The following is a 19,784-nucleotide window of genomic DNA, read 5'->3' on the forward strand; positions in this document are numbered from 1 at the left end:
AGAAGTCAAGTATTCACAGCCCCGTAGGAATTTTTGCTGAGGTTTACGGAGGATCTCCTCAGAGGCCAGACTTGACCCTCAAAAGCTATTAAATGATGGTCTCCTGGTATTTAGCGAAGTCATCAGTGCGCCTTTACTAATGTAAAGTTTAAAAGCCACCACTAAGAGTAATAGAACTCCTGTCTTTGCGATTATGTTAAAAAACACACATGTAAGGTTGGGGAATGCTAACATAACTATTGCATAGAATGTGCATAAGATAAGTGTGAAAGAATGCAGGCGTGTGAACCTGATACAAGATTAGTGAATAATTGTCTAAGGTTTTGTCATATATACACAGAACAGTGTATCCCTAAAGTGTGAGATACCTCTGTTTGCCAGTGGATATTATAAACGTGGTGTTTTCTTGGGCTTGGCGTGAGCATCGATCATGAAATTCTACAATTAGCTTATGTGCAATTGGAGGTCCCATCGACTTTAAACTGCTGGAGCATTTTGTAAAGTGTTGAATTTAAAACATCACCCATAAAACCTAATGTAATGAGTTGTAGACTCTCTGGCTTCTTCCCTCTTTCTGATCATGACCATCTCTCTGTGCAGGTTTGTCTTCATGATTGGCACTTCCGTGGCACTCGCTTTCAGTGCCATGTTAAAGAGAGGAGTGACGCGTCTCCAGCTTCTGCGTAAGATTACCTGGAGAACTCTCGTCCTTATGGTCATAGGTCTTTGCTTCCTCAACTACGGCCCTGCGGATGGTCCTTGTAAGTACATAGCTGCCAACATTCTGCTCATTCTTAACCCCATACCCATGATTTACCTGAACAAAAAACATGTCTTCAAGGTAAGTAGATGTGGAGCTAAGAATTGTAAATCTATACTTACCGTTATACGTACTTCACCGATGTTGTGGTTGTCAGTATTCTGGGGACAATGATTTTGCATGCCAATATTTTTGGGTACAATGTTCAACCATATAGGCCCTAAAGGGTGTCATTCGATTGTAGAGAGTGGATTATGAAATGTGATTTAGAATGATGGTAGAGAACTAACCAAAGAGATAGCTGGGAGGTTACGGCAAGACAACGTTGTGAAGGTATTCTTTCAGGAGATATTAAATAAGTCAATTTATAAGTGCCAACTAAACACAACAATGCCACTAGCACTTTCACAATCATGGTCCAAAGTTAGAGGTATCTCAGGTGCAAGCAATTAAATTTAATGAAACCAAAGGAGCTGTAACATTCAGAAAACAAGAAGGCTGTGTGCATTTTAGACACCATGAACAGAGGCACGAAAGATAATAAAGGTAACTTTATGAGCTGAAAGCACAGAGAAGAGACCTGCACCCAAATCTGCTGCCCGAATCAAGCCTGGTGAATGTAGACGCCCACCATGTACAATGTAATATACAAGCTAATTCGTGGATGTGCCTCAATCAAACACAAATATTGCTGTTCATACCCTCTTCAATCAATGCAGAAGAGAAAATCTCAATTCTCCTTGCTCGTAAAAATAACTGGGGCCAACCATCTAGGTGATAACTAAGATGGATTCCATTATTCCTTGGGAACACATTTCCAGCAAAAAAGGGGCTCAATTCTGTGCAATGCAAAGGTGGAACACTGTTCATTTTATGGCATATAGTTAGGTTACCCTCTCTAACGTCATCCAGCTTTAAATTAGCGTTGCTGTTCACTGCCCCGATGCACCAAATCTGAAAGATATGCCTTCCAAGCTCGGACAGTGCTATCTGAGATGTGAGTCCCTAAAAGGTCTTCCAAATTGTCTTGGTGAAACGACTAGATGTGGGGGTCACATGAGCTTGGCAAGAGTTTCTGTCCACTCTTCACCTCCCTGTCCTGTCAAGCAGACCCTCATAATTTCTGAGGCATGGTTTGTATTTGATCTTCTTGAACAGTTCCTTTTTCCAGCACAGATCTTTCCCTGTCATGCTGATACGGGGCATAGCTGCCAATGGTTGCCACCATTCCAAACATGTTATAAACAGTTGTCGGGGAGAACTTTTGCAACATTGGACTATGGTTGCAAATTAAAAGATGCCCATCTTTTAGTGTCAGAAACTTTGACATATAAGGGCCATAGATGGAAACCTGACATATTGTTCAGCCAGTTCAAATGTCTCCATGTAAACAAGAACACCAAGAAAACTGTTTGTTTCTATATTAATAATAATAACCATGAAACTATGTCTAAAATGGCCTTTAAAAATACCTTTTAGTATGTTATTTTAAATGTTTGCCTTTGAATTTCTTTAAGATGCTCTTGAATAGGTCTAACCTGCTTCTGTCATCTAAATTCTCTATCCCTGCATTTGCGCGTTGAATGTAATTGGAAGTCTAGTGCGTGTAATCCTACAAGATGCACAACAAGGGCCTATGGCAAACTATTAGGGGACTGTTGTACCTGGTGTCTATTACGTTGTCCCTTTCTTGTGCTGATGTCATGGTATGTCTGGATTCCATGGGTGATGTCACGTGGTTCCTCAGGATTCTCTGGGTGTCAGAACCAGCTGATGGTGCCCAGGGACTGAGCTCATAACACCACACACCGGATCGAGCACTGGCTAACACTGAAAGAAATGGTGGTGTGCAAGGGGTTTGGGTAAAACACAAAGGTCTGTATAATTTTTACACGTGTTCATTTGGGGGACGGGGTCTTCGAATGCAGAAGGCGATCAGGTTATACATGATTAATGTGTGAAATGCTGATGTGTGTTATTCTAGGACTGTCATCCTCACTTGCAATTTTAAGTAATTTTGTTGTTCACAGAATTATGGTAATTTACTTTTTGAGCTTGCTAAAGTTTTATGCAAGCCTATGTGTACCGCATGCATTGTTGTGACCCATAACGCATTGGGAGCAGACTGAATTTAATCGCATGCACAGTCTCCCATCCTTCAACTGCTGAAATTATTTACGATGTCAACTGAACTTTTTAGCCATACATTCTAAATGTCCATTTCTTGATAGGCGGCATTGTTATACTACTGCTAAAGAAGTTGTATACTTAAAAACAAAGTAATCGAATGATATCTAACACTTATTCAGAGCCATAGATCACTATGTTCATTTTGGGAAGGCGTTGTGGATGTGCTGCGCTTTTTATTTAACTGCATGAAGGGCATTTCTGATGTAAATGTGCTTCCGATTCTACTTGAAGCAATGGCTCTGCGGCCGAGAATAAGGCATGCTGGTGGTTTGGAGATTATGTAGGTGTGATTGGCTGATGAGTGAAGTCCATAACAGGGAGATAGGATCAAGGGGCACAGCTGATTGGTCAGAAGGCTGAGAAAGTGTGAAAGCTTACGAAGTTCAAGAAAAGTCTGTGAGAAGCCAAGATGGAGAATGAGCATTTAGCCGGTTAAGTGGACAGATGTTCATGCTGTCAGGGGGAAGTGTGCTGCAGGTCTGAAGTGTGATCCCAGAATGGCCCCATTAAGCAGAATTCTAGTTTCTGCCCTTTGTCTCGAGGGCCCAATGCTAGATATTTCCAAAGCGGCAGTTCTGATTATAACGGAGGTAATACAGGAGACTTGATGGCCAATCCGGAGGTTTCGGGAGGGGTGAGGAGGAGGCACGTTGAGTTTAAGGAATGGCAAGGGGCCTGTGAGCAGTGTTGTGGGAGGGGTGAAGGGGAGGCATGGGAAGATTAAGGGACGGCAAGCAACCTGAAGTTTCATGAACAAGTAAACAGAAAACTCAATGAGCAGAGACAGGCCAACCAAAAAAAGAGTGCTCTCAAAGTATGACTAACATGAAGAGTAAGAATACATATAACAGGGGCAGTCCTCACGGAAGGATATAAAATTAAAAAAGGAGGGACTACTAACTGTATTCACAATGAAAACCCAGGATTTCTAAAAGCCAATGAAAAAGATGGACATTTTGTGAAACCTATATCTTAGATATCGCCTATCTCGAAGGTGAGACCTAAAAAGCACCCACATGTTGTAGCGCAGTTGAAGAGCCTTTGCAAATGTTAACTAGTCATGTCTTAATTGTACATTGCTGCGTTTAGGTGTTAACTAATACTAATTAGGTGTTCATCAGGAGGTATTAATATGTTTTAAAATGTCTAAAAAGACTAATAATACAGCCATATAACGCCACATAATTTTCCTTTTCTTACTGCATATCTTACACAAACCTGTCACCTACTTGATGCGACCCTTGCTGTATAACTCCATTGGCCCTAATTATAAGCATCGATCAATCTGAGAGGCTGAAAGAAAGCTGTGATGTTCAGTACAGTGCATTCCACCATCAAAGGGAGTAGATAGCTATATATGGATGAGCAACCTAGATATGTTTATTTTGGGAAAGCTTTACTCAATTCTGTGTTGTATTGCCCGAGTGTACCTCGATAGGCTTTCAAATAACCTTCAATCACTGCACAAGTATCTCTCTCTATCAAGGCTTATCCCAGCGGCTGTTTCTCTTCAGGGGAGAATCACGTTGCCCCACTAGGAGCCAGCGGCGTAAATTAAGTCCTTTTTTCCATGCCCAAAGATTAGTGGGCTCCTTGGCTGCTCCTTGGGAGCAGAGCATTTAAAGGCAGGGGATGGCCAATTAGGCAGTGAATGCTAACCACATCACCTGATGTCCAGTGTCGCTGTCGGGTTGGACAGGTCTTGGACTGTGTCCGAACCAACAAGCGCACTTTAGGCCTAGGGCCCAGCACTTTGGGAACTGGGGAACACAACGCAGAGCCTCTGGCCTCCTTTAGAGCCTTTGGTTCACCTGCTCTGACTAATTGCTGGTTTGCTGTGATGCAGTTTTAAGTATAAAGCAGCAGAAGAGCAAATCCTGGATTGGTTTGAGAAGCCTGCCCTTGCAAGCCCACATTTTCCAGAAAACACAGGGGCGGGATGATTAAGGGCATACTATGCACTCTGAACACACGAGTATCATTCCTTTTTAGGTCTCGCCTGAGCAAGCGCATGCGCATGCGCTGCTAGGCGAGACATTTAGTAGGTGGGTTTTCAAAGTGCTACCTCACACTTTGGCTGGTCTAGCGCTTGCGTTCACGCGAGCGTGAACGCACGCAGCCGCCATCTGTCTTTCACGGGTCATTAAGTGCACCGCGATCACTTTCACTTTCGCAGCTTCTAAGCGTCGCACAGCAAATGCTTGTTTTTATTTCACGTGCTTTCCCCTCTGCCTCCGTCCGATCACTTTCACTTTCGCGGCTTGGCCAAGTGTCTCGTCTTGCCTTCATTTAATGAGTTCTGCAACTGTCCTCTTTCCTTGAGAGGCTGTCCGGGAATGAAACTGTCTGCCTCTTCTCCACCTACGTCATACTTTATCTTACCTACGCTCGTCCCGATCAGGCTGGTTGGGTGCAACCAGTTTACTCTTTGATGTGTGTCTAACTCTGACACTCTCTTACCCCGTGTGTCGGTCTGCTCGTTTTACAGCTCTTTCCGGCAGCTTTTCCACCACCCTCGGTTGCAATCGTTTGTTTAAAAGCCATATAATACGAGCAAGCCACAGACTTTGTTCAAAATAAATCCGCTCTTACAGTTCCCCGGGTGGCAGGCACGACTACTGCTTCCTTTCCAGATCGTCTGTGTCGTTAGTGCACCGCCTTGGTGGGTTTCTCGCCTTGTGCTCACCTCATGGTGGTCGGTCGCGATGCTGCCAGCATTCCTCTGCTGCCCTCACGTGCTCTGAAACATTGCCCTCTCTCCTCATGTCTGCTTCCTGGGTACTCTACTTTTATGTCGCCGGTCTGGGGACACTCTTTCTTCAGAATCTGCTTTTGTACTTCTACAGCTAACATCCCCTCAGTGTCTGACTCCTTTGCCATCATTCCTAGCCCCTGGGACAAACCATGACCATATCTCTGTACTAATCTGTCTGCTCCAGAGGCTGATAGCTCGACCGACGGATCACCGAGGGGCCTTCCTTGTTGTCATAGTCTGCCCTGGCTGCACGTGACAGAGGCACCAGGCTCCGGACAGGAAGAAAAGTTTTGCTCCTCATTTTCACAGTTCCTAAATGGGAAATATTAGATAACCTGTAACAAAACTGTAATGTTTCTTTCCTTGTGTGTCATTTCTTTTCCTGTGTGTCACCTCTCCTGACAACAGCCATAATTACTGAACGAGGTGCGGTTTGGGGGAGGGTGGGAGAGGGTGAGATGGGCGCTGTTGTAATAGTGCACGTTTTTGAACCTTCATCACATCCCTGCTGTGTAAGTCTCCTCCTTTCAACTGACGACACACCCTGTCTTTCCTTTCCTCTGTTACTAACACGTTTACATTTGATTTATACAAACCTTATAAACATCCCTAGGTGACAGGTTCAACATGATCTACTGTATTGCCTCTTTGCATCGCCTATATTATACCTAGAGCTGAAACACAAATCCTCTTTCATGATGACGTGTGGAGAATGCAAAGTCCTCTATTTAGTTGCTACATTAATAGGAGAACTGAACACAGATGCCACATACTGTTTGTATATCATGATGGGACATTTCAAACTCTTATATAGGTCTCAAGTCAGTGCCTAATCCAAATTGTTCACACTAATTACAAGGAAACTGATTCTCACGTTGTACTTGAATCTCTGCCAGCACAAGGCGCATAAACCATACGCCTGCTTCACTATGTTTGTAGGCATCACAAAAATATTTACTCTCGCCACCTTCAGGTGGAGTGAAGAATGCAGTTTTCTATAACCTTCCTTAGGTAATGTAAAATGCAGGCACAGTGTTTCTACCAAAAGCTATACTTTTCTACAACAATTGTGCTCCCTGGCGTTCACTCATATAACAAGCATTGGCATAGCCAATAGGTCTTGCTTTTGGGACTTTATAAGTATTTAGTTATGTAGCACAATAGCCTTGGTGCAACAACAACTGTTGCATGGCTAAACACTTATAAGGTCCCAAAGGCGAGACCTATTGGCTATGCCAATGCTTGTTTAGTTTGGTATGTAGTGCTATACATATTATTCTTATTACTACTATAGTCAACCATACAAGACCAAGCTTCAGTCCGCATTTCACCTGGGACCCACTGAAGACGGGCTGTGGAAGGGGGAGAGGGCTAAGCGTAGGCTGGGGCACCCAAAGTTGCACTTTTAACCACAAGGCAAGCAAGATGTTGCAAGCACCATGCCCAAATGTTCATTTTTACTGAAAATTAAGAACACTATTCACACTGTCCTAAAATGAAACCAGTAGCTTTTTTCCATTGATCAAACCAAAGGCCTCTAAAGCTGCTGTCTGGGGAATGAAGAACCTCACAAAAAGATTTAATAAATACATTTTCAGTAATATTACATCTTTGTGTCTTATGTGTGTAGACTGTTTACAACATAATCTATTCATTTTATATATTACAGTTTTTGTTTGTGAAGAGCAGTTTCCACGGTTGTTGATATTAGGAAATGTGGTATGGGGCATTTTCGTGTAGCAGTGTGTGAAACAGTCTGGCGAATCGTGAAAACTTAAGCTATCCACCTCTGGAGAAACTTTACTCACTGAATAGATTTCTCATCTTTCTGCCAAATATTTCTGCCAGTTACTATGGGGCCGATTCACAGAACTAATCTGAGACAAAATCCTAAACGTACTACATTTGGTATTCACAGAAGGCATTTAGCAGTAGTAAAGTTAGGATTTTGTCTTAAGTTTGACTTAATACAGACTTAAGACAAAATCCCAACTTTACTACTACTAAATGCCTTCTGTGAATACCAAAAGTAGTAAGTTTAGGATTTTGTCTCAGATTACTTCTGTGAATCGGGCCCACAATGTCGCAAAACAATCACCAAGGCCTATATTTATGCTTTATTTTGACTGAAGTCCTTTTTGGTTTAAAGAAAGGTGTACCCTGTAATATAGCAACCAGAAATTGGATTTTAATTGAATAGATTAAAAATACCTTTGTCATCTAAGCATGTGTGGAGTAAATTCTTATGAAGTATATATATTGTACATATATTGTTGCTTCTGAGAAATGCTTGGGATGCGGCCCCTGTTGATTGCCAATGACATAACTTGTCTGCGTCTCCTAATGATAGACTAACTGTACTTAAAAGGAATCGGAAATAATATTATCGTAATTTATTTTTCCTTAGGAGAGATGAGAGGTGGCTTGGTCTCCTGGCTCTGTCTCATATTATGCCCACACATTAAGGATTTCATGTGCTTGAACCACAAAATCCACAGGTCATCGATGTTAGATTATTGTGGTGACCACTGTAAAAGATCTTGAAGACCTCTGTTTTCAGACTTGTGTGTAATCTCGCTTTAGCTTAGGCACTCTCTGGATGAGCGTGGGCTTATGTCTCTTCGTATTTAGTCTTTGGATTAAAGACCAGTCTGCAACGCTTCCACTAAATCTCATAACCATGCGTAAGGAGTCATTTGTAGTGCACTGCACACTCTCTAGAAATCCACCCATTGTCTCAGAAAAGAAACCAGTGGAAAATACTTTCTGGGGCCTAGTGATTGAAGAGATGGATCCTCAATTCTTTTCTGGTATGAAGTTATTTAATCAGCCATTCCACGTTCCAATCGAGTTAGTTGGTCATTTGAGTCCTTGGACACTATCAATCAGCACACTTAAGTTGGATCGCACCTGGAATCTTTTAAGTGCACGAGGAAGGGTGCTGTGACTGGAGTTCTGGCATGGCACTACTCAGTACAGTTCCTAGTCGACTAAAGCAGGTTTGGATTTTTTTTTTTTTAAATGAAGAGAAGTTGAACTTTTCCTGATTCCCACTATCATATGAAGAGGCATGTTATTGTGTTCTGGACCAGCTACTTTTTGGTAACAATTCTGTAAGCAACACATCTTCAGATAAAGGTGCACAAGCCTTTAGGGATGTTGGGAGATTTTCTAAGTGTTTGACACTCTGAAATGTCCACAGGGCTGAAATAAAACTGTCCTCACCAGGCTTTATGAAAAACTGATAAGGTAAAGGCAGAGTCATTCCTGACAAGCGACCGATTGTCCATTCCATAGTTGAATTTAAGAGATACTCTCCTGTAAAATTTCTCTCTTTCTTGTGGAACCCTCTGTTCCATTCTCAGACTGCTCCTGACACGCCTGCCATACTCCTCTCATCCGTGGAGCTGACCATTAAACTGCATTTCTCAACCTTTTCACCAGGTTGTTCTTTTTACATTTGGATTTGATAGCACAGCTGACAAACAGACTTTAACCAACAATATACAGCAAGTAGGCTTTAGGTCTGCTTTTTTTTTTTTTAATAACTGTTTTTATTAATAACAAGGTTGCATCGGTGCTTTAGGTCCGCTTTTGAGTAGGCTTTCTTTGACCAACTTCTTACGGCTGTTGGCTTAAGACTTTATGAATCATGTCTTGTCTCAGCCCTCCTATTGCTATTCGCTGGTTGGGAGTATCCTTCCACCTCTACTCTAGTGCTTACATTGAACTGTATGAGTGACTACTTCACACCTTTAGCCCTCTCTGTTCCCTCTTGCTGGCTCCCTCCCTTGTATAGCGCTCAAACGTGCAAATCAGCATGTATGAGCAGGGCCGGACTGGCCATAGCGGGCATCGATTTCCCAGGAGGCTGGAAGGGTGGGGGACGGTTTTGTTACTGGGGCACGGTTTTGCCCGAGGGCCAGACTGGACGTAGCAGGCACTGGGCATTTCCCCGGTGGGCCGCCAGGGTGGGGGCTGGTTTTGGGCCCCTGGGGGGCGCTTTTGTTACAGGGCCGTTTTTGCAGCATACCTGCAATATCGGCCCCTGTAACAAAATCGGCCGAAACCAGCCCTGGCAAACAGCCCGGCCGCACCCCCAAACCCCCCCACCGGGGGCCAGCCGAGCACTTGCCAGGGCCGGTTTTGGTTGCCAGTCCAGCCCTGATAGACCCCCAGTAACAAAAGCAGCAGTGCAACACACTTGCATGTCCCCCTTCCAGGGGCTGTCCGACAAAATTGCCAGGACTGCTTTGGGTTCCCAGTCCGGTCCTGTGTATGAGCAAAACAAAAACACAGATATTGGTTGCCATTGCTTGTTGCTTCGCTTTTAGGCACTCAGGGGAGTTTTTCCACTAAATCCGAGAACGACGCCAGATCTTTGTGTACCCAGGCCATACAATACAGCCGTGGTTAATTTAACGCAGTGTCTCCTCAGCTCAGCAGCCCGAGAGAAAGGAGGGCACGCGCACACGGTACCCAGACAGTACAACACGCGCGGCGCGCACATTCAGCTGCTGCTTGTAATTACCGGCAAGGCATCCATTTCTAATGACAGAATCAGTCAAAGCTCCAGGCGCCCAGCTCGCATAAATGTCATAGCAGCAAACTATTAGCGGTTTGCTTTACCCACCGCGAATGGCTCCATAATTCATTTTCCGCAAACATGGCGATACTTTTAGTGACAATAATGCAATCAAGCTACTTTCAAAAACAACTGGTTTGTCAGAGAGGCCCTTCATTAGTGGCAGCCGGACAGGGCTGGGTGTCTCCCCGCTGGGCATTTGGCCGTCTCGTGCTCGGTCGATACAGCTCGCGCGCTGCCACACTGGCTGTGGCTCCGCAGTCAAGCAAATCTGTAACGACGTCCTGCACATGGCTGTGTGGCCATGCCTTTGTCCCGCCTACCAGTGGGTGAAGACAAGCGGGCGCAGGGAGGTTTTTTTGGGGACGGGGTTTGCCTGAGCGGCTCAGGAACAGATACTAATATGATGTACAGGCAGCATGCATTAGTAACGCATGGTATTCTGTTGATACTGAAATAGCACTTTCGAGGCTGGAAGTGCTTCTCGATTGTTGAGTAAATGGCTATTTGATACAGGGCCGGCAGTAGGCATGGGTAGTGTGGACAGCTGCCCAGGGCCCTGCGCCCCACTCATCACAGGGGAGGCCACACCAGTCTGTTATAAATGACATTTCTTTTTATCTCTCACTAAATTGTGCCTTATTGGGCCATAGCTGCAAGGTCCAACAGAGAAAGAGAGAGAGAAAACAGTCCCCTCACCTGGGCTTTACGCTGCTGGGTCATAACTGTGAGACCCAGTGGCGAGGGGTCACCTCCCTTCTGTCTTGCATCTCTAAACCATGGCCGTGAGGCCTCCAGGACGGAATCCCTCTCCCCTGGGTCTTGCAGTTTGAAAACCATGTCCAAGGACCGCATTCAACTGTGAGGTCCTGGGTAGTGGGCCGTGGGGCTTTCCTACCCGAGCCGTGCAGGACTAGTCCATAGCTGGGAGGCATAGGGGAGTGTGGCCCTCCGCCCTAAGCCTGGGAGCTCTGGGTCAGGGTGGCAAAGCTCAGGGATGGGCCCTCTATGCCTCACAATGATAGACCATGGCTGTTAGGTCCAGGGAGGGATCCCTCTCCCCTGGGCCTTGCAGCTACGGCCCAGTGCTGTGAAACCCAGCAGAGGGAGAGAGAAAAAGGCCCCCCTCCCCTTGGTCGCATAGTGCTAGATCATGGCTGGTCCCCAGTCTCAGTGCTGGGTCATAGCTGTGAGGCCCATGGAATGAGGCTTCTCTTCATGGGCCTTGCAGCACCAGACCATGACTGTGAGACCCTGGGGAAAGGGCCCACCGCTTAGGCCTTGAAGCTCTGGTGGTGAAGCCCAGAAAAGGGTCCTCTAGGACTCGCAGTCCTAGACCTCAGCTGTGTGGCCCTTGAAAAAGTGCTCCCTTCCCCTGGACCTCGCAGCACTAGACCAGAGTTGCTCAGGTAGGGTGTGGGCATGCCCTCGCCATTGGGACTCAGTGTGGGGAACCCCCGTGTCTCACAGAGCTGTAACATGGTTCTATGCATGTACTTATACCAGGAGTATAGCCGTCCATCCATGGTGCAGCAGATGCAGTTGTACCAGGGATGTCATGCTCCCAATACACCCATATTACGGATCTATTTTCCTGTGCAACCGGTGGACGTGGTGGGGAGTGTTTTTACGTTTTGCCGGCCGTGGCCCGTGCACGTAAGAGCGGTGGGGCCATGTTGGGGGGATTTCAACAGTTGACAACGAGGGAAAATTAATTATTTATTTAATTTTCCCTCTTGATCATCTGTCGTATCTCCCCCCACAACCCGGCACCACCGCTCTTACCTGCACGGGCCGCTCCTGGATTTTACTAGGGCTGATGGCACCATTGCCATGAAGCAAGCCTTTCTTCCATGTGCCTGCAGCCATGTTCCCAAGCTGCAAGGCTCAGGAGAGGCCCTCCTTCCCCTTGGCCTCGTAGCCAGGGTCAAGCGCTGCCAGGTGCAGGACGGGAGGTGTCGCTACCACGCATGGGCTGCACAGTACTAAACTGACTGTGAGGCCCATGGCGTGCGGCCTTTCCCAGGGTTGCAAGTATCAATAGTGCTGTAGCTGCAGTGGCACCAGGGCTCAGGCATGTTAGGTACTCAATTAATCCAAATTATGTTCCTGTTTTACCGGCCAACAGGCGGACGGGTGGCAATTTGCTTTGCTAGCATCAGGACCAAAGATGACATTGCTACACCAGTGGGCCCTCTCCCATGGGTCTCACAGCCATGGCCCAGTCCTGGGATGCCCAGGAGATGCCCATCCTCCCCTGGATTTCACAGCATTGGACTATGCCTGTGAGGGAAAGGAAACAAAGCGCCTATTGGAGTTGTAGCAATCAATAGTGAAGCATGTGCAGAGACATTGTGGCGCTCTCGGCATATGGGTCCAATACACCCAAATAAAGGCTGTATTTTATTGTCCAGTCAGTGGACATGGCGGAAGAGGGAAACATACCTGCCTTGCACCATGGCACCATTGCTACACCTCTTGCCCCCATTCCCTTGGCCTTTCGGTCATGGTCCTGTGAGGTGTAAGGGAAGGGGGGTCCACCCTTGGGCCTCTCAGCACCCAACCCGGCCATGGCTATAAGGCGCGGGGAACGAAGCCCCTTTCTTTTTCTTTGCATGCCCATCTTTTTGCCACCCATTTTTTTCTCTCTTTCTGTCTCATTCTTTTTATGGGTCTCAATCTCTCCCTTTGTGTCTCCCATCAGCCGCATGTTGGCTGTGCACAGCAGTAGGGTTGAAATCTAAGGATTCATTTGTAGGAGAAATTAAATAGGAGTGTATAATCTATATTGCACTTCTCTCTATCATCCTTTCCTTAACTGTGCTTACTTTGTCATTAGCCTCTGTTACACAGCAGGGATTTCATAGGTAAAATTGTGCATTTAGGAAGTTCATTGTTAGGTCTCACCTGACCCAGCGCATACGCTGGTCTGGCGAGACTTATTGAGAGGGCTCTAAAAAGTGCTACCAGGCCAGCCTAGACTTACAGTGCATGTGCGCGGGCGCGCGCACCGCGCTTGACCGCAATTACTTTCATTTTCGCGGCCACACAGCCGCTTTGAAGTTTGATCACGATCACTTTCACTTTAGCGGCCGCACGGCCGCTTGGCATAGCCAATAGGTCTCGCTTTTGGGACCTTATAAGTATTTAGTTATGCAACTGTTGCATGGCTAAACACTTATAAGGTCCCAAAGGCGAGACATATTGGCTATGCCAATGCTTGTTTAGCATTATTATAACGTGTTTTTAAAACTCCTAAAGTACAAATTTGTCAAAACTGCATCAAATGTCACCCATGGTTATACAAGCATACATACTTGTTTGTCAGAAAATAGAGATAATAGGGGAGCTTGATATGCCCAGCACTAGGTGCACTCTGTTGTGTCAGTTACCTCTCAGGCACTGGTGTATTAAGGCAAAAACTACATATATATTGGATACACCCTTGAATAAGATTTAACACAGTGGCAACTAAATCTGAAGTTAATTTTGGAGTCTTAATTTATAGTTTAGTTTCAAAGTAGTAAGAATCTACAATATTTACAAAATTGCAACTGTACTCAAGATACAAACAATTATTTGATTAGTAACACAAATAGCACAAAATTAATGTGAATTCATACTGGTACTTGATTCAGCCAACATGAGTTTCACGAACCTCTGTCCCTTTTTCATGGCTCATTGTTGAACTATGGAGTCACAATCAAAAAGTCTGATGTCAATAGCCATCAATTATAATGAGTATTGATTCAGGTAGGCAATATGAACACATTCAAGGTTACAAGAAACTGATTTCACTCTTAGAAAGGTGTTCTTGAAGGAATCTCTAGAGACTGAATTGGTCAATGAAATAGTCTTGAAGCTGGTTGTAGTTGTGGAAGTTGCATTCTGCTGACGTGTATCCACTTAAGTATTAAATTAAAGACCCATGATAAGTTCTAAAGGCAGCAGGGTTTCACCCTGAAGTTTCAGTGGACTGACCCACTGGTGAACTTCAATCACACAAAAGAAGGTGGATGAAAACATCTCATCAAAGGCACACGTTTGGGGTAGCATTCCAACCCATAATTTTTCACCCAGTGAGCCACTGTCGACAAAGATTTGCCTTTTGGAAATAAGTAACGACTCCGGTCCTCTTTTGAGGAGTCCATCCTGAACTGCCATATAAAGTGCCTTCCTTCCCCCCAGAAGAGAACACGAGCAACCCCAGACCAGGTTGAGACTCGTTAGGCCTCGTCAGTGAGCTATAGCATGGATCCCATGGAACAGTAGGCCACTGACAAACTTCACAGAAGAACCCTGCATTAAGTAGGGTGCACATCCTAGCTCTACAACCAACTTTTACCCAGTCAACATGAAATGTTATATTATCAGTATCTGTGTAGTACCTATGACCACTGGATGCTTCTTTAATCCGGGTGCCCTTTTTGTATGGTTTCCAAGAGGGTGCTGCTACTGAAAACTAATCTTTTCTCATCCGCTCCTCACGGACCTCTGTCTTGTCTTGATCATTCCTACAGAGGCCCTACCAAACAACTTGGCATGCACAGGTGCCATCCCTCTGTGGAACTGAATACAACAACCTCCAGATCCTGAGAAAGTAGAGCATCTGATCTGTCCTTGCAAAACTCAGTCAAGCAAGATTGCTTCACCTGCCAAACCAAAGACTCACCCTCTTCCAAGTTGTCTACAGACAGACACATTTAGCTGGACAAACTCTGGACACAATTGTTTCCCCACCAGGACTCAGTAACTGGACATTAACATTTTCTATAGCCTCGAAAAAACACCAACTCATCTCCTTCAACATTAACCTGGCCATCATTGCCACTTTTACAAAATCAAACAGCAACAGTGTTGTCTGGAGGCACTGGAACAATGCTCAACTTCTTCACACTCAACTCTCACCTCACTGCTTTAATGGCATTACAGCTGCATAACAGAAGGAAAGGGTATTGAAAGGCTCCAACAGAAACCACTCACATCCTCCTCATTGCCGAACCACAGACAATAATACAGTTGCTCAATACAAATGTAAAGATGTAAAAGAAGGAAAACAGAACCAAATTGAAGGAATCAAATGAGTGCATTGTTAAACTCCCTAAAACCCGCTCTCCACAGTTTCCAAGATCCCGACACCCCAATAACTGCATGATGCGCTTGCAAACCATCTAGTTGTGATAACCGGTATCCTGGGACACTGCCTCAGACATAAGTCACCCAGTATCCTCCATCCTCAGTCCACAAAAACTGAGACAATCTGTGCTGGTGGACAACAACTCTTGCCCACCCCCCGAGTTCTAGAGCCTGCTCAATTACAGCCACACAGACAGCTCCCCATCAGAAACTTGAGGACATCCAACTTTAGGCTAAAACTCTTATCTAGGCCTAAACCATTACTCCTGACCTCAGATGTCTTCCCCTCAATACCTCCTACACAAAGCCAATCATACAAAAGATGAACATTAACCTAGTGGTTTTACCCTGCTAAAAATCAATCTCCAATGGGGTACTTCTGTGCAAACTGGAAGAAAAATCTGCTTTCACTCAAATGCCCAAAGTTCTCGCTCTCTTTTGTCACACTGGTTTCGGTCCTGGCTGCGGATCACAGTTCACCTACATATCCACCAGAAGATGATCGCTGATAGGAATGGAGTTACCACACACTGCCTCTGTACCTGACCACCACCTTTGATACAGTCTGCCGCTCCGCTCCACCACACTATAGGGCTAGGAGATCTTGGCATGCAAGTAATCATTTTAGACGGAACTTCATCCTACCTTTCTGGCAGATAAAGCATCAACCTGTGCTCACTGTACTCACTGGATGTATCCCCTAATAACTCTGGAATGGTGCAAGGTTCAATCGTCTTGCCACTCCTCTTGAACCCATACCTCAGCCCATTACCAGAACCTAACAAGTCCTTCAATCTAAATTAAAACAGCTACATAGACAACACACAGATATACTCAAACTGGAAAACCAGAAGTGATCTAGCATAGATCATTACCTATAAACCAAGGACCAATCAAAACTAATCAACCAACTGAAACTACTCTTTTGAAACCAAGATGCTCACAGGCAGAAAAATAATTCACCACTCTACCACTCACACGTCTGCAAAAAAGCAGTAGCAAGGCAATGAATTCACCTGTACCTAGAAGACTACTTTACTCCTCCTCCAAATACTTTATCAGATTTTCCTCTTTCAAATAACTTTTCATTATCCCCAGAGCAATCTAAACCAAGCTTCTTTGATACACACAGACTAGAACGTTTGTCTCAAAGCTGGCATCCTACCCGTCTATCCTGCCGTTCAAGAAAAAACACAATTATGGAACTTCCTTCTCTGACCACACAGCAACATTTTAAAATTCACTTCCAGCAAAATTAAGAAACATCTAAAACCACTTCGGGGTTCAGAAATACAGTAAAGATCTGGATGTTCCCTAACGGATGACATCCCTGTTGCAAAGCAGTACCAGATCCTAAGAGTCCCACAAAGCTGTCAGTCATCTGTGTAGGTAGGTGTTAGCATCTCTAAATTATCTTGGCTCCAATCCAAGCTTTAATGCATCTGCACTATCGCTGCACATTATTGCGAACCCTCTGGTTATCACATCCCATACCAAAATGCCTCCTCGTAACATAGTATCTATAAGTGTTAGCAACTATGGGACAGATTTACAAGCCCCTTGCGTGACTTTTGCTCTGCAGTTGTGTCACTTTTTTGATGCAACAGCGGCACAAACAATGCGGCCTATTTACAACGTGACGCTTCTAGGGAGATGCGTCATGTTGTAAAGCCCTGCGTCTCATTATACCTGTGTCAGGTATAATGTATGCAGGATGGGCGTTCCCACGCAGGAAGGCCTCGTAAAAGTGACTCAGTGAAATCTTGTAGATTTCACTGCGCCATTTTTAGGACGCCACTGCGTAAAAACCTTACGCCTGCTTCAAGCAGGCGTAAGTAGTGACATAGTGTAGTGGGAATAGACCTCAACACACATTGCTGGAGTTGCACTGTGCTTGCGACACGACTCCAGCAATGTGTGACTTTTCCACCAACAGATGTGTCGATTTTTCTGACGCATCTGTCAATCCTTGCGCCATAGTGCGCCGTATTGTAAATACAGCGCATCTATGGTGGCGCAAGGGTTTCTAAGGGTGGCGCATGGAAAGTGACGCATATATACAGATGCGTCACTTTCTTGTAAATCTGCCCCTATATGTCTCTCTGATCTTTGCTTCTCTCCAAACGCATGTAAGCTGCATCACAACAGGAGCGCACCAAGAGTCCACATAGCTGACACCAATACTCTTTCCGTTCAGGTCACACTATGAATCAACAGTTGTCCAACAAGGCACAAAAAATTGAATAACTTACATCCTGTCCACAAAGAAGCACTTCAGGGCACACTACAATGCAATCTGCCTGCTACACGTCAAACTGAAGATAAGGGAATGTTGATTTGCAGAAAAATGGCTGAGGCGATTGTTACTGCACCCATCACTACTAAGTATCCAATTTTGTGAAAAGAAAGAGTGCATGAGTATGGGGTATCAGCCACCATAAACCCCCACACAATGCCCACAACAATATTTGAAAAAAGGATAACCCACCACTTCAAGCATCAAGTAAAATCAAATCTTGTGACATATATCATAAACAATTAATCATAACATGCATGATTCCATATAATGCAATTTGTCATCAGAGTAGTTATAAAATTTCTTTATTTACAGTCTTCTTTTTTAAAAGTGTTTTTCTTTTTTATAGCCATCGCCAACACATTTCACTCGACTATATCTCTTTACAACACATACTTTAGATCGCATGCCATTACAACGCAGTCGTTACATCGACCGCGTTGTTACAACGCAAACCATTACATCGCAAGTCGTTACAACGACTTGCTGTAGGGGTGCGCTCGACATTAGGAATAGTATCATGTAGTATTCCTACTCCAGTTTGTGCAACAGCAGGGAAGGTGTTGGATTGTAAATCCAACACATTATTCCCCCTACAGCAAGTCGTTGTAACGACTTGCGATGTAATAGTGTGTGTTGTAACAATGCGGTCGTTGTAACAACCACGTTGTAATGGCATGCGATCTAAAGCATGCGTTGTAAACGCTGTTTCCCATATCGTTCCCCGTTGACACTTCTTCAGGGCTGCATCCATTTTCTTTATTAGTGCACTGTAGCCATATGTGATTCTCCCTTGGTATATGGAGTTTGACCCAGGGACCTTTGTGGTCCACATTTCGCATCATGTGCAGTGACCACATGGATTCTTCGCATGACGCTGTATGAGGACCACAGAGTTTACTAGACCGTAAAGGTCAACCTCCATATACCACTCTGACGACTAATTGCATTATTTGGAATCATATCAAATGTGACCCTCCATGCTCCGTAAATCATTTTTTGGACTGCTTTCATTTAATCTCTGCACCAGGAGTATAAAGGATATTAAGATATTTGAGTCCAGATATTGAGATATTTGAGCCCTGACGAAGTTCAAATGCTTTTTTGAACGAGACACGTTGACTGGATGCGCATGTGATTGGGAATTTTATAAATATGAAATAAAGGAAGAAAAAAAAAACATATTTCTAAGCACATCTGAGGATTTGTGGGCTGCTATATTTCCGGGTGCACCATTCCATTTCTTTGTAAACCAAATTTCTGCTTGGCAACAGTACCTAACAACGGCAGGTCCCGGCACAGAAATGCATTGGGTCATAATTGGTTGGAACTTTAGGTGAGGTGCGGTTATTTAAGTCTGCCATTGGAGTTTGTGTTGTTCATACTACAGTGTATTGTGAAGCGTCACTACTTCTTATCTTACAAAGGGAAATGCCTGGATGGAGTGGGTAGAGTGGAAGGGGATGCCTGAGAGGAGGAAAAACAGAAAAACAAAGGTACATTTTGCTTTACACGTACTTGTATTGCGAGGTGAGATTAATGTTACAGTGCCTGATTAGCCGACGGTAGGTGACTGCGGCGGGTGTGGTGGTAGTGGGTGGGTGGGTGGGTGAGAGGTATTGTTGAAGCCCGTTCTGCCCAGTGGGTGTTGCACGCATGAGGCACTCCCACCGTCAGTCCCACCGCAGGCCTGGTACATGGAGACAGAAGGAAATGCCGGTGTGTTGGGTCACACTGACAGGCACGCTGCGCCTTTAAACGCAGAAACAGGCTGCCTAGCAAGAAATGAAAGTCTTTGCCGCCCCTGTAAATCACACCCTGGTGCTATGCGGGTTTACATAATTAAAAATAAATCATCCCTCAAAACTATAGACGGAGTGGAAGGGCTGCGTGCGCACTCCGAGCCATTACCGTAAACACTGACAGCGGCCTTATTTCAGGCGCAGGAAGCAATCTGCAGCCTGACTCCTGCCGATGAATGATGCTGTGGCAGCGGAACAAACTGTTACCGTCCCCGCGCGGAAGCCGGCTCCCGCCGCCGGCGACACTTAATTATTTATAT

The 19,784-nt window shown here is 45.0% G+C and overlaps 1 protein-coding gene across 1 annotated transcript in view; it reads left to right on the forward strand.

Annotated features, from left to right (window-relative positions):
• Positions 1-19,784, forward strand: part of LOC146867398 (heparan-alpha-glucosaminide N-acetyltransferase-like) — a 1,041,362-nt gene that overhangs the window by 669,957 nt on the left and 351,621 nt on the right. Inside the window, exon 10 of the mRNA XM_085605125.1 lies at positions 601-761. Coding sequence (XP_085461251.1) covers positions 601-761 — 161 coding nt within the window. The remainder of the gene's footprint in view (positions 1-600; positions 762-19,784) is intronic.

This window comes from Triturus cristatus, chromosome 1_2 (genome assembly GCF_964204655.1).
Source record: "Triturus cristatus chromosome 1_2, aTriCri1.1, whole genome shotgun sequence".
NCBI classification, from domain to species: Eukaryota; Metazoa; Chordata; class Amphibia; order Caudata; family Salamandridae; genus Triturus; species Triturus cristatus.